A 15,820-nucleotide genomic window follows, 5' to 3' on the forward strand; every position below is an offset into this window, starting at 1 on the left:
AAAATCTCATCTCATCAGTCTTCAGGTGAGCACTGAGACGTGCAGACATTAATCCAAGCTAAATATTCATTTTTTTTTTGTTTTCAAGCACACGATCAACTGCTTGGTTACACAGCCTAAAAATACATAGAGCACTGCCGCCACTCATGACCAAGTACAAATACCATTCCACTGTAAATGCGACTGGTCATATAAAATGGTTAAAGTGGCAACAAAGTAATATTCATATGATTTGGGAACTTCCTGACTAATAGTGCGATAGAATACTGGTACAGAAACTCACCATTTTCCTGAACGCCTGACTTAACAGAAATCAAAAGTACACATCGTGCACTGCACAGAATACATCTGATATATTCATAGTAAAAAGCAAAACCTCGTCTCGTTGGTCTCATGGTGAGCCGCAGAGACGTGCACAGATTAATCCAATCTAATATTAATTTTTTTTCAGGCACATGATCAACACCTTGGTTACACAGCCTAGAAAATACATAGAGCACTCAAGCCACTCATGACAAAATACAAATGCCATTCCACCATAAATGCGACTTGTCATATAAGAAGATTAAAGTGACATCAAGATAATATTCCAAATGATGTCGGAACATCTTACTAATAGTGCGACAACATAGTAGAACAGCTTCTCACCGATTGCCTGAATGCAACCTTCACAAAAATCATGTTTACACCGTGAACGGCATAGAATAAACCTTCTATATTCACAGTAAATAGCAAAACCTCGTATCGTCGGTCTTAAGGTGAGCCGCAGAGACGTTCATCTTTTAATCCATGATAAATATTTACTTTTTTTCCTTTCAAGCCCATGATTAACAGCTTGGTTTACACCGCCTAAAAATACATACACCACTGCAGCCACTCATGACCAAGTACAAATACCACTCCACAGAAAATACGACTGGTCAATTTAAACGAAAAAAGTGACATTAAGGTAATATTGAAAATGGTTTCAGAAATTCCTCACTAAGAATCCGACAGCATACTGGAACCGAATCTCACCGTTTTCCCCAATGCATGACTTCACACAGATCAAAGGCTCATATTGTGGCACTGCATAGAATAAATTTTGTGTATTCCTAGTAAAAAGCTATACCTCATATCGACATTTTTAAGGTGGGCTGCCGAGACGAGCAGAGATTATTGCAAGCTCAATATTCAATTTTTTTCTTTTCCAGAACATGATGAACAATTTGGTTTACACAATATAACAAATATATAGAGCACTGACGGCACACAAGACCCAGAACAAATGCTTTTCCACAGTAAATACGCTGGTCATTTTAGACGAAAAAAGTGGTATTAAGGTAATATTCGAAATGATTTCGGAAATTGCTCTCTAAGAGTCCGACAGCATACTAGAACAGTGCCTCACCGTTTTCCTGAATGCATTACTTCACATAAATCAAAATTTCACGTTGTCCCACTGCATAGAATAAATCTTCTATATTCCCAGTAAAACGCAAAAACCTCGTCTCGTCCGTCTCAAGGTGAGCCGCGGAGACTTGCAGAGAATAATGCAAGCTAAATATTCCTTTTTTTCTGTTTTCAAGCACCTCATCTACAGTTAGGTTTACACAGGCTAAAAAATACATACTGCACTGTCGCCACACATGACCCAGTAGAAATGCCATTCCACTATAAATACGACTGGCCTTTGAAACCAATAAAGGCGTCATTAAAATAATATTCAAAAAGATTTCGGAAATTCCTCATTAATCGTCCGTCAACGTAGCAGTACGGAATCCGACCGAGCTCCTGAATGCATGACTTCACACAAATCAAAAGCTCACATCGTGCACTGCATAGAATAACTCTTCTATATTCATAGTTAAAGGAAAACATCGTCTCGCCGGTCTTAAGGTGAGCCGCATGCAATAATGCAAGCTTAATATGCAATTTTATTCTGTTTTAAAGCACATGATCCAAAGCTAGGTTTTCAGAGCCTAAAAAGATACATAGAGCACTGCAGCCACACATGACCCAGTACAAATGCCATTCCACAGTAAATACGCCTGTTGATTTTATGCGAAAAAAGTGGCATAAAGGTAATGCCCCCCAAAAATTCAAAATCCCTCACTATGTGTCCAGAAGCGTACTGGAACAGAATCTCACCGTTTTCCTAAATGCACGACTTCACAGAAATCATAAGTTCAAAGTTTACCACTGCATACAACAACTCTTCGATATACATAGAGAAAGCAAACCTCAACTCATCACTCTTAAGGTGAGCGGCAGACACGTGCAGAGATTAATGCAAGGTAAATATTCATTATTTTGTTTTCAAGCACATGATCAGCCACTTGGTTTACACACCCTACAAATACATAGTGCACTGCCGCTACACATGACCCAGTACAAATGGCATTCCTCAGTAAATACGACTGGTCTCTTAAAACGATAAAAGTGACATTAAGGTAATGTTAAGAACGATTTCGGAAATTACTCAATAATAGCGCGACAACATACTGGAACAGTATCACACCGTTTTCCTGAATGCATGACTTCACACAAATCGAAAGTTCACAGTGTGCCACGCATAGAATAAATCTTGTATATTGATAGCAAAAAGCAAAACCTCAACTCGACAGTGTTAAGTTGAGCTCCAGAGACGTGCAGAGATTATTGCAAGGTAAATATTCAATTTTTTTTCTGTTTTCAAGCGCATGATCTACAGCTAGGTTACACAGCCTAAAAAATATCTAGTGCACTGCAGCGACAAATGACCCAGTACAAATGCCACTCTACAGAAAATAAGAATGCTCAATTTAAACAAAAAAATGACATTCAGGTAATATTCAAAAACATTTTGCAAATTCCTCACTAATAGTGCGACAACATACTGGAACAGTATCTCAACGCTTTCCTGAATTCCTGACTTCACACAAATCAAAAGGTCGCATCGCGCACTGCCGGAATCAATCTTCTATATTCATAACAAAAAGCAAAACCTCAACTCCGCACTCCTAAGGTGAGCTGCATAAATGTGAAGAGTTAAATGGAGGGTAAATAATGAATTTTTTTTCTGTTTTCAAGCGCATGATCTACAGCTACTTTTACACAGACTAAAATACCTATTGCACTGCCGCGACCCTTGATCCAGCACAAACGCCACTCCACACAAAATAGGCCTGGTCAATATAAACGAAAAAAGTGGCATTGAGGTAATAATCAGAGATTTTGTAAATTCCTCACTAATAGTGCGACAACATACTGGAACAGTTTCTCACCGCTTCCCTGAATGCACGACTTCACACAAATATAAAAGCTCACATCGTGCAATACATAGAATAAATCTATTATCATAGCTCAGGTAGCAGCATCCCATCGCTGCCACCAGTTATCATAAGTCAGGTAGTATGGCCAGTTGTTGTGATGCAGGTTAGCGTGGTTCGGCCGGATAAGGGACGAGGATAGATGGAAGTCGACATTTGGGAACGAGAACACAAACAGGTTTACTGACACTTTTAAGAAACTATTTACATACTGAAATGCAAAAGAGGAAAGAGTAAGAAATTTAAGAGTTCATAGCATGGAGCGTCTGGATGGGCCTTTTCAGCAGGGCCCAGAGCGTTCGTTCTCAGTTTGGGCGCCGGTTAAATACCCTAAGGCTCCCCCCCCTTCACCAGGCGGTGGCCAATTCGCCACGACGCACAGATCGGCACAGCACAGCAAAGCAAACGGAGGCACTTGTTGCAGAGTCCACCCGTGGGAATTGGCGAGGAGGAAATGCAAGTCTGTAGCTGTTTCGCACTGCGGTGCAACATTACTGCGAGCAGCACGTGCCTATCGAACACAGGTGTGACGTGCTTGCGTCGCGGCCGCAACTGCGCTGGCTCCCTCAGATTCGTTGCGGCTCCTCTCAGACGCGGTTAATCCTTTCTTCCCCTGTCGTCGGTCCATCGTCGGTCGCTTCTTGTGGGGAACCGAAGGGGCACTGAGCCGAGCGTGGGAAGAACTCCGCTGGTTACTCCCCAGCCAGTCATCCTTTTATTTTTGGTGGGTCACCGTAGGGTCAAACGACATGTCGAAATTGCCGCTACTGTTGCCGCCACCGTGATCATCCCGGTCGATGGAATCTGCGCCTGAATATCTCTTCTGCTGGTTTACATCCCGGTCAGGACAGCACCCCCGCCGCCAGACAATACGTCCGGAAGATGAGCTGCTCCTACGCAGCTCGGCTGACTGGACGTGCGAGAAGGGGCTTTCGTTTGGTTGTCCTCCAGGACTCTCCTTGTCGTGGTGTCGGAAGTCCAGCTCTGGGAGTTTCTCTGCGAGGCGAGGCAAACGGAACCACAAACGCCAAGCCACACACAACAAAACAAGTGCCGCCTGTAGCCCACTCGTCCCGCGAGGCCATCACCAAATAAAAACTGATTACGCTGCAGAGATCTCTCTAAAATCACTCTCAAATTAAGCGAAATTTTCGAAACGAACACGAAACGTGAACCGGAGACAAGGTTCAGGTGTTCGGACCTCTACAAAATGTTGTCACCAGGAGTGGCCCTTCAAGACAGATGGAAAATTATAAATTGGTTTGGAATCGGTCTCTTATGGGGAAACAATCTCGGACGGCACCCGGACAGGGAGGAATCCACAGAGAGGTCAGACAGAGACCCAATTGTGCCCCAGCCTATTCTCACTTTGCAACCAGCCCATTTGCTTTCATCCTTTCCGTCTTTCATGACGGCAAACGCTACGACACCTGCCGTAAATGTAAAAATACATACGCTACGACATCTGCCGTAAATGTGCAAAACTTGCACCATAAAACTTAGCATACTTAGCACCACTCAAAACAACTTAAAACATACTGCAGGACTTCAATACTGCAGCTAACCTACTTGCAGAGCCACAGAACAAGCTGAACAAATTATAGCTCGAAGTAATTTCGTAGCGCCCACGCGAGGGACTACGTCACATTGGCCCACGAGTTACTTTGCTGCACTTCCTTTCGTCAGAGCTCGTTCAGAGCTCGTTTCCCTTACTCTGCACAACACAATACTTAGTTACTTTACAAAACACAAACATCTTCAAAAGCTACATCACTGAGTTAAAATCAAGAAACGTACAAAACCCACTCAGGTATAAACCTCAAATTAACATTGTACAGGTGTATAAATACCACTCGCTATCCCTTTGAAAACCATGTTGTGACTCAAGGAAGGTACTGGTTTCTTTAACAATGTTTTAACAACGTACCGACTAGCCCAAACAAATACCTTAGTGGTTTCTTTTCTTCAGCCGCGCCCTGCGCGGTCGCAGACCGACAGTAGCTTCAGCAGGCAGGACACGACAAAAACCGAAGGTCTTATGTGCGCGTTGACCCCTGCAAGCCACAGACGCCACTCGACAATGATTCGTTCCGTCCACTGCCGCGCGTCTCCAACACCTGAGCAGCACTTGAAAAGTTGAATGCAAGGGGGGGACGATCAATAATGAAAAAAATGCCTGCGTGCCTTCCTTTCTCAGTTCCTGAATACCCCTCGTTTCCAGTTTTTTACAAGCGCACGTACTGCTGCATTCTTTCACGCGGTGGCAGTCCGTGCTTCTTTGTGGCCCACTACGAGTTTCACTCCTGGTGCAAAAACTTCCGCAGTGTCGCCACAATAGGGCAGGTGACTTTCGTTTTCTTTGAACCCGTCTAGTCAGTTTGGCCTTCGTGCGGTGCCTATCGCATCTGGAGTGCCGCGGTGAAAGTCTTGGACGACTACATTGTTGACCAGCCTACACCCTTACGATGATTTGGGCCTGTCCTTTGTCCTTTCTCTGCGGACTACCCCTTGGCTTGGCTCTCTTTGCGCGGCACCGCTTTCTGGAAACTGCCCTAGCTGTTCTGTCTTGCTCACTTCCCTTTCTTTCGGGGCCTTCACCCTTCACACCTACATTTTGACTCAGCACCGAGCCTCCTTTCCCACTTTAATTCAAGCTATCGGCTCGCGCTTTCGACGAGTCACTGCGCTTCGTAGCCCCACATTTTTCCGACTGTACTTTACTTTCCGCTGAACCTAGCAACCTACTTTCCTGAGGATTGCTATCCGACCCCATGATCCTAACTACCTGCCCCGCAACTCTATCTGAACCACACTTTTTGGCTAACGTTGCGTTCTGGCCTGGGGTTTCAGCGACGCATTCAGGTAACTCACACTCACTCTTATTACAGTCAAGCGTCTCCAACAATTGCCTACTATTGCTCGCCAGCCGCATCGAAGGAGGGTCTCCTTTGATTCCTTCACTGCTCTGGGCTCTGAGCTCACTACTCTCTTCCTGAGAGAAAATAACTGACTCACTTATAAGAGCAGCCTCTGCTTCTGGGCTAGAGACGGCTGCTTTGCCTTTGTTCTCGTACAGTTTGCTACAACTTTTTTTCGCCGCCTCAAAATCAATAAATGCTGCCCCTGCAGCTGCCGAACTGGCGTTGCCCTCTGAGCTCGAGCCTGCCCTTTCGTTACTCCCCTGAGCGACGGCTGTGTTCCCAGCTGACCAAGCGGAGTTCCTAGGGTGGTCGCTGGCACACAGATGGGAGCGCTGCCCGCTTCCATCACTTCGCACTTTAGAATCCTCCTCTCCACGAATGATGTAATAGCCGTAAAGTGCGCTCCTCGCTGTCTCATAATTGTTGAACTCCTCGTCTTACAGGCGCGCTAACACTTCGGCTACATCACATGGGAGGATGGCTACAAACATAGTTGACGACTAACCGTGGTCCAGCTCCTGCTTAGTGCAAATCCGCTCGAATTTTGCGAGGATGTTCTGAAATTTTGTCCTCTTTGAAAAAGTCTCAAACGATTTCTCGCTCTTTCCCAATTCCGTAACTGAACTATACGCGTGAGCTCCTGCTGCTGTTCTTCGCGTAGTTTCTCTAGTTCAGACCATCTCTGACTACACTTCGCCTTCCATTCTCTTTCTTGTTCCTCGCGAAGTTTTCGCGTTTCGTGTTCTTTTTTTCCTCGCGAAGTTTTCGCCTTTCCTCGCGGCGCCTTCGCTCCAGAATCAATTCCCATGTCTCGTCAGCCTTCTCGACCGTTACCACCTCGGCCTGCATAATGTCCAAAATCGCTTTTCTTGTTTTAGTGGGGCCTACTGAATTGCCCAGATCTTCCAGAATTTCAAGGAGGTCCTCTACCTTGAACTTATCCATCGCGGACCACACTTTGTGCCGCTAATCCCCACTAAATTACAAGCTCTAGCTGGAAGCGATCAAAGGACAAAATTGTAAAAATTTAATTTCCCAGATACCCAAATTCCCGCACCTAACATCTGCACTCGTTAGTGCGGTCTGGCGAAATGAGTGGCAAACATCGGGCACTTACCCTGTCGAGTATTGCTGACGCCGTCAGTTCCGTAGCTTCCATCCAGATGTCGTCGCCTGTGGCTTCAGATCCCCATCGCTGATCCACAGTTGTTGGGTCGCCCAGGCTTCGGATCCCACCGCTGCCACCAGTTATCACAAGTCGGGTAGCATGGACAGTTGTGATGCAGGGTAGCGTGGTTGAGCAAGATAAGGGACGAGGATGGATGAAAGTCGACATTTGGGAACGAGAACACAAACAGGTTTACTGACATTTTTAAGAAACTATTTACATACTGAAATGCAAAAGACCAAAGGGTCAAAAATTTAAGAGTTGAGTAGCGTGGAGCGTTGGGCCTTTTCGGCAGGGCCCAAAGCGTTCGTTCTCACTTTGGACGCCGGTTATATACCCTAAGGCTCCGCCCCTTCACCAGGCGGTGGCCAATATGCCCCGACGCACAGATCGACACAGCCCAGCAAAGCAAACGGAGGCGCCTGTTGCAGAGTCCACGCGTGGGAATTGGCGAGGAGGAAATGCAAGTCTGCAACTCTTTCGCACTGCAGTGCAACATTACTGCTAGCAGCACGTGTCTATCGAACACAGGTGTGGCGTGCTTGCGCCGCGGCCGCAACTGCGCTGACTCCCTCCGATTCGTTCCGGCTCCTCTCAGACGCGGTTAATCCTTTCTTCCCCTGTCGTCGGTCCATCGTCGCTCGCTTTCTGCGGGTAACCAAAGGGGCACCGAGACGAGCGCGGGAAGAACTCCGCAGACTACTTCCCAGCCAGTCATCCTTCTTTTTGGGTGGGGTCATCGTGGGGTCAAATGACATGTCGAAATTGCCTCTACTGTTGCCTCTACCCTGATCATCCCGGTCAATGGAATCTGCGCCTTAATATCTCTTCGGCTGCTTTACATCCCGGTCATGACACTATATACATAGCAAAAAGCAAAACCTCAACTCGGCACTCTTAACGTGAGCAGCACAGATGTGCATAAATAAATGCAAGGTAAATATTCAATTTTTTTCTGTTTTAAAGCACATGATCTAAAGCCAGGTTTACACTGCTTAAATAAATACAAATTGCATTGCCGCCAGAGATCACAAAGTACAAATGCCACTCCAGAGAAAATACGACGGGTCAATTTAAACGAAAAAAAAGCGGCATTAGAGTAATATTAAAAAAGGTTTCGGAAATTCCTCACTAACAGTGCGACAACATACTGGAACAGATTCGCACAGCTTTCGCGAATGCATGACTTCACAGAAATCAAAACCTCACATCGTGCACTGGATGGAATAAATCTTCTATATACATAGCAAAAAGCAAAATCCCAACTCGGCACTCTTAAGGTGAGCTGCAGAGTCGTGCAGAAAAAAATGCAAGGCATATATTCAATTTTTTTTCTGTTTTCAAGCACATGATCTACAGCTAGCTTTAGAAAGCCTAAGAATAGGTAGTGCACTGCCGCGACTAATGACCCAGTACAAATGCCACTCCGCAGAAAATTGGACTCGCCAATTTAAACGAAAAAAGTGGCTTTAAGATAATATTCAAAAAGATTTTGTAAATTCCTCACTAATAGTGCGACAACATACTTTAACGGAATTTTACCCCTTTTCTGAATGCAAGACTTCACACAAATCAAAAGCTCATATAATGCACTGCATGGAATAAAACTGATATAATTTATTTATTTATTTATTTATTTATTCTATACTGTCAATCCCATCAGGGATCGTAACAGGAAGGGCATTCAAAAGTACAGAGGCACACAAAAAAAATAGCAATAGTAATTAATAAAGTACATAAAAAATATGACACGAGATTATACATTAGAAGATACGTATAACAAAAAAAAACCAGAATGAGGAGCATGTGACGTGATTTTGGCGGACAATAATACCACAAGTGAAAACACAAACGGAAGGAATAACTTCGTAATGACATATATAAACTCAATAAATACTAAGATATAAGTAGTTGATTTTCTACACGTGTGCTAAAGGAATTCAATGATGGATTACTAACAATGGATGTGTTCAAGGTGTTCCATTCGCGTATAGCACGAGGGAAGTATGAATATTTGAAAGTGTCAGTACGGAATGAAAACTCGTTTAGAGTGTGTATTGTTTTATTACGTGCTTGTCGCGTTTGTGATTGTGATATGTATCTTGAAGTGTCGACTTTTAATTGATCGTGTACGAGTTGGTACATGGTTTTAAGGCGCGCTAGTTTTGCCCTGTTTCGAAGGGTTAGTAGTCCTCCTTGTTAGAGTAGGTCTGTTGGTGAGTCTGTCAACCTGTGTTTATTAAATATACATCTGACCGCCTTCCTCTGCACTGCTTCTATTGATAATAAAAAGCAAAACAGCAATTCGGCACTTTTAAGGTGAGCTGCAGAGACGTGCAAAAATAAATGCAAAGAAAATATTCAGTTTTTTCTGAATATTTCAGAACAGAATTTCACCGCTTTCCTGAATGCATGACTACACATGTATCAAAAGGTCACATTGTGCACTGCATCGAATAAATCTTCTACATATATAGTAAAAAGCAAAAGGTCAACTCGGCACTCTGACTTCCCACAGATCAAAAGCTCACATCATGCACTGCATGCAATAAATCTTCTATATTCATAGCTAAAAGCAAAACCACAACTAGGCACTCCTAACGTGAGCTGCAGAGACGTGCAGAAATAAATGCAGGGTAAATATTCAATTTTTTTTCTGTTTTCAAGCCCATGATCTACAGCTACTTTTACACAGGCTAAAAAAATACCTAGTGCACTGCCGCGACACATCAGCAAGTACAAATGCCACTCCATAGAAAATACGACTCGTAAAAAACGAAAACCGTGGCATTAAGGTAATAATCAAAAAGAGTTTGTGAATTCCTCACTAATTTTGCGACAACAAAGTAGAACAGAATCTCACGTCTTTGGTGAATGCATGACTACACACAAATCAAAAGCTCAAATCATAAACTGCATGGAAAAAATCTTCTATTTTGATAGTAAGATGCAAAAGAGCAACTGCAAACTTTTAAAGTGAGCTGCAGAGGCGTGCAGAAATAAATTCAAGGTAAATATTTCATTTTGTTCCTGTTTTCAAGCACATGATCTACAGGTAGGTTTACAGAGCCTAAAAAATACTTAGTGAACTGCCGCGACACATGACCCAGTACAAATGCCACTCCACAGAAAATACGACTCGTCAATTTAAACGAAAAAGTTGCTTTAAGGTAATACTCAAAAATATATTGTAAACTCCTCACTAATAGTGCGACAACATACTGTAACAGAATCTCATCGCTTTCCTGACTGCATGACTTCAGACAAATCAAAAGGTCACATCGTGCACTCCATGGAATAAATCTTCTATATGGATAGTACAAAGCAAAACCTCCACTTTGCACTCTTAAGGTGAGCTCCAGAGACGTGCAGAGATTAATGAGAGGTAAATGGTCATTTTTTTCTGTTTTGAAACATGTTATCTACAGCTAGGTTTACAAGAAGCTAAAAAATACCTAGTGCACTGCCACCACACATCACCAAGTACAAATGCCACTCCACAGAAAATACGACTGGTCATTTTAAACGAAAAAAACGCATTAAGGTGTTATTCAAAAAGATTTTATGAATTCCTCACTTATAGTGCGACAGCATAATAGAACAGCATCTCAGCGTTTTCCGGAATGCATGACTTCAAACAAATCAAAAGGTCACATCGTGCACTTCATGGAATAAATCTTCTATATTGATAGTAAAACGCAAAACCTCCACTTTGCACTCTTAAGGTGAGCTCCAGAGGCGTGCAGACATTAATGCAAGGTAAATGTTCATTTTTTTCTGTTTTGAACCATATGATCTACAGCTAGGTTTACAAGAAGCTAAAATACCTAGTGCACTGCCACCACACATAACCAAGTACAAATCCCACTCCACAGAAAATACGACTGGTCATTTTAAACGAATAAACGCATTAAGGTATTATTCAAAAAGATTTTATGAATTTCTCACTAATAGTGCGACAGCATAATAGAACAGATTCTCAGCGTTTTCCGGAATGCATGACTTCAGACAAATCAAAGGGTCACATCGTGCACTCCATGGAATAAATCTTCTATATTGATAGTAAAAAGCAAAACCTCCACTTTGCACTCTTAAGGTGAGCTCCAGAGACGTGCAGAGATTAATGCAAGTTAAATGTTCATTTTTTTCTGTTTTGAAGTATATGATCTACAGCTAGGTTTACAAGAAGCTAAAAAATTCCCAGTGCACTGCCACTACACATCACCAAGTACAAATGCCACTCCACAGAAAATACGACTGGTATTTTTAAACGAAAAAACGCATTAAGGTATCATTCAAAAAGATTTTATGAATTCCTCACTGATAGTGCGACACCATAATAGAACAGTATCTGAGCGTTTTCCGGAATGCATGACTTCAGACAAATCAAAAGGTCACATCGTGCACTCCATGGAATAAATCTTCTATATTGATAGTAAAAAGCAAAACCTCCACTTTGCACTCTTAAGGTGAGCTCCAGAGACGTGCAGAGATTAATGCAAGTTAAATGTTCATTTTTTTCTGTTTTGAAGTATATGATCTACAGCTAGGTTTACAAGAAGCTAAAAAATACCTAGTGCACTGCCACCACACATCACCAAGTACAAATGCCACTCCACAGAAAATACGACTTGTCAATTTAAACAAAAAAAGGCATTAAGGTAATATTTAGAAAGCTTTCGGGTATTCCTTAATTATAGTGCGACAACATACTGCAACAGCTCTCACCGCTTTCCTGAATACATAATTTCACACAAATGAAAGGGTAACATCGCACACTGCATGGAATAAATCTTCTATATTCATAGTAAAAAGCAAAAGCTCAACTCGGCACTCTGACATCACACAAATCAAAAGCTCATATCATGCACCCCATTAAATAAATCTTCTATATACGTAGCAAAAAGCAAAACTTCAACTCGGCTCTCCTAAGGTGTGCTGAAGAGATGTGCAAAAATAATCGCGGGGTAAATATTCAATTTTTTTTCTGTTTTTAAGCACATGATCTACAGGTATGTTTAAAAAGCCTAAACAAAAACCTAGTGCACTGCCGCGACACATGAACCAGTACTAATGCCACTCCACAGAAAATACGACTCGTCAATTTAAACGAAAACAGTATCATTAAGGCAATATTCAAAAAGATTTTGTGAATTCTTCATTAATAGTGCGACTACATACTGGAATGGAACTTAACTGCTTTCCTGAATGCAAGACTTCATACAAATCAAAAGCTCACATCATGCACTGCTTGCAAGAAATCTTCCATATTCATAGTAAAAAGCAAAACCTCATCTCGGCACTCTTAAGGTGAGCTGCGGAGACGTGCAGATATTAATGCAAGTTAAATAGTCAATTTTTTTCTGTTTTCAAGCACATAATCTACAGCTACGTTTAAACAGCCTAAAAAATACCTAGTGCGCAGCCGCGACCCATGAACCAGTACTAGTGCCCCGCCGCAGAAAATACGACTTGTCAATTTAAACGAAAACAGTGGCTTTAAGGTAATATTAAAACAGATTGTGTGAATTCTTCACTATTAGTGCGACAACATAGTGGAACGGAATTTTACCGCTTTCCTGAATGCAAGACTTCACACAAATCAAAACGTCACATCGTGCACTGCATGGAATAAATCTTCTATATTCACAGCAAAAAGTAAAACCTCATCTTGGCACTGTTAAGGTGAGCTGCAGAGAAGTGCAGAAATAAATGCGAGGTAAATATTCAATTTTTTTTATGTTTTCAAGCACATGATCTACAGCTACGTTCACACAGCCTAAAAAAATACCTAGTGAACTGCCGCGACCCATGACCCAGTACAAATACCACACCACAGAAAATAGGACTGGTCAGTTTAAACGAAAAGAGTGGCATTAAGGTAATATTAAAAAAGATTTCGTAAATTCTTCATTAAAGTGCGACAACATACTGTAACAGTATCTCACCGCTTTCCTGTAGGCATGACTTCACACAAATCAAAAGGTCACATCGTGCACTGCATGAAATAAATCTTCTATATTCGTAGTAAAAAGCAAAAGCTCAACTCGGCACTCTGATTTCACACAAATCAAAAGCTCACATGATGCACTGCATGGAATAAATCTTCTATACTCATAGCAAAAGCAAAACCTCTACTCGGCACTCTGACTTCTCACAAATCAAAAGCTCACATCATGCACCCCATGGAATAAATTTATATTCATAGCAAAAAGCAAAACCTCTACTCGACACTCTGACTTCACACAAATCAAAAGCTGACATCATGCAATCCATGCACTAAATCTTCTATTTTCATAGCAAAAAGCAAAACCTCAATCTGGCACTCTGACTTCACACAAATGAAATGCTCACATCATGCACCCCATGGAATAAATCTTCTATATTCATTGCAAAAAGCAAAACCTTAACTCGGCACTCTGACTTCACACAAATCAAAAGCTCACATCATGCACTCCGTGCAATAAATCTTCTATATTCATAGCAAACTAGAACACCTCAACTCGGCACTCCTAAGGTGCTGAGGAGATGTGCAAAAATAAATGCAGGGAAAATATTCAATTTTTTTCCTGTTTTTAAGCACATCATCTAGAGGTATGTTTAAACAGCCTAAACAAATACCTAGTGCACTGCCGCGACACATGAACCAGTACTAATGCCACTCCGCAGAAAATACGACTCGTCCATTTAAACGAAACCAGTGGCATTAAGGTAATATAAAAAAGATTTTGTGAATTCTTCACTAATAGTGCGACAACATACTGGAACGGGATTTTATCGCTTTCCTGAATGCAACACTTCCCACAAATCAAAAGGTCACATCGTGCACTGCATGGAATAAATCTTTTATATTCATAGTAAAAAGCAAATCCTCAGCTCGGCACTCTGACCTCAAACAAATCAAAAGATCACATCAAGCACTGCATGCAATAACTCTTCTATATTCATAGCAAAAAGTAAAAACTCATCTTGGCACTCTGACTTCACACAAATCAAAAGATCACATCATGCACCCCATGGAATAAATCTTCTGTATTCATAGCAAAAAGCAAAACCTCAACTCGGCACTCTGACTCCACAAAAATCAAAAGCTCACATCATGCACCCCATGGAATAAATCTTCTATATCCATAGAAAAAGCAATACTTTAACTCGGCACGCTGATTTCACACAAATCAAATGCTCACATCATGCACCCCATGGAATAAATCTTCTATATTCATAGCAAAAAGAAAAACCTCAACTCTGCACTCTGACTTCACAAAAATCAAAAGCTCACATCATGCACCCCATGGAGTAAATCTATATCCATAGCAAAAAGCTCGGCACTCTGACTTCACACAAATCAAAAGCTCGCCTCATGCACCCCATGGAATAAGTCTTCTATATTCATAGCAAAAAGCAAAACCTCAACTCTGCACTCTGACATCACACAAATCTAAAGCTCACATCATGTACCCAATGGAATAAATCTTCTATATTCATAGCAAAAAGCAAAACCTTAACTCGGCACTCTGACTTCACACAAATCAAAAGCTCACATCATGCACTCCATGGAATAAATCTTCCATATTCATTGCAAACTGGAACACCTAAACTCGGCAGTCCTAAGGTGCTGAGGAGATGTGGAAAAATAAATGCAGGGTAAATATTCAACTTTTTTCCTGTTTTAAGCACATCTTTAGAGCTATGTTTAAACAGCCTAAACAAATACCTAGTGCACTGCCGCGACACATGAACCAGTACTAATGCCACTCCGCAGAAAATACGACTCGTCAATTTAAATGAAACCAGTGGCATTATAGTAATATTCAAAAATATTTTGTGAATTCTTCACTAATAGTGCGACAACATACTGGAACGGAATTCCCACTTTCCTGAATGCAGCACTTCACACAAATCAAAAGGTCACATCGTGCACTGCATGGAATAAATCTTTTATATTCATAGTAAAAAGTAAATCCTCAACTCGGCACTCTCACCTCACACAAATGAAAAGATCACATCAGGCACTGCATGCAATAACTCTTCTATATTCATTGCAAAAAAAAACCTCATCGTGGCACTGTGACTTAACGCAAATCAAAAGCTCACATCATGCACCCCATGGAATAAATCTTCTATATTCACTGCAAAAAGCAAAACCTTAACTCGGCACACTGACTTCACACAAATCAAATGCTCACATCATGCACTCCATGCAATAAATCTTCTATATTCATAGCATAATGGAACACCTCAACTCGGCACTCCTAAGGTGCTGAGGAGATGTGCAAAAATAAATGCAGGGAAAGTATTCAATTTTTTTCCTGTTTTTAAGCACATCATCTAGAGCTATGTTTAAACAGCCTAAACAAATACCTAGTGCACTGCCGCGACACATGAACCAGTACTAATGCCACTCCGCAGAAAATACGACTCGTCAATTTAAACGAAACCAG

The 15,820-nt window shown here is 41.8% G+C and overlaps 1 protein-coding gene across 1 annotated transcript; it reads right to left on the bottom strand.

Moving 5' to 3' along the window:
- Window positions 1-1,814: 1,814 nt before the first annotated feature.
- LOC149354277 (uncharacterized) lies at window positions 1,815-9,749 on the bottom strand. Its single transcript, XM_089583254.1, has 2 exons — window positions 7,329-9,749; window positions 1,815-4,286 (listed from the first exon to the last, which is right to left on the bottom strand). Exons 1-2 carry the CDS (start codon window positions 7,545-7,547, stop codon window positions 4,122-4,124), a joined length of 384 nt encoding a protein of 127 aa, XP_089439380.1. The 5' UTR covers window positions 7,548-9,749; the 3' UTR covers window positions 1,815-4,121.
- Window positions 9,750-15,820: the final 6,071 nt, after the last annotated feature.

This window comes from Amblyomma mixtum, chromosome 3, assembly GCF_055824585.1.
Source record: "Amblyomma mixtum isolate Tamu chromosome 3, ASM5582458v1, whole genome shotgun sequence".
Taxonomy (NCBI): Eukaryota; Metazoa; Arthropoda; class Arachnida; order Ixodida; family Ixodidae; genus Amblyomma; species Amblyomma mixtum.

What these genes read in the sequence shown, in the direction of transcription:
- LOC149354277 (XM_089583254.1), bottom strand. Translation starts at nt 7,547, where the DNA reads ATGTCGACTTTCATCCATCCTCGTCCCTTATCTTGCTCAACCACGCTA. An exon ending in CGTCAGCAATACTCGACAGG is followed by an intron (nt 4,287 to 7,328) that starts GTAAGTGCCCGA and finishes CTCGCCTCGCAG; the next exon opens with AGAAACTCCCAGAGCTGGAC.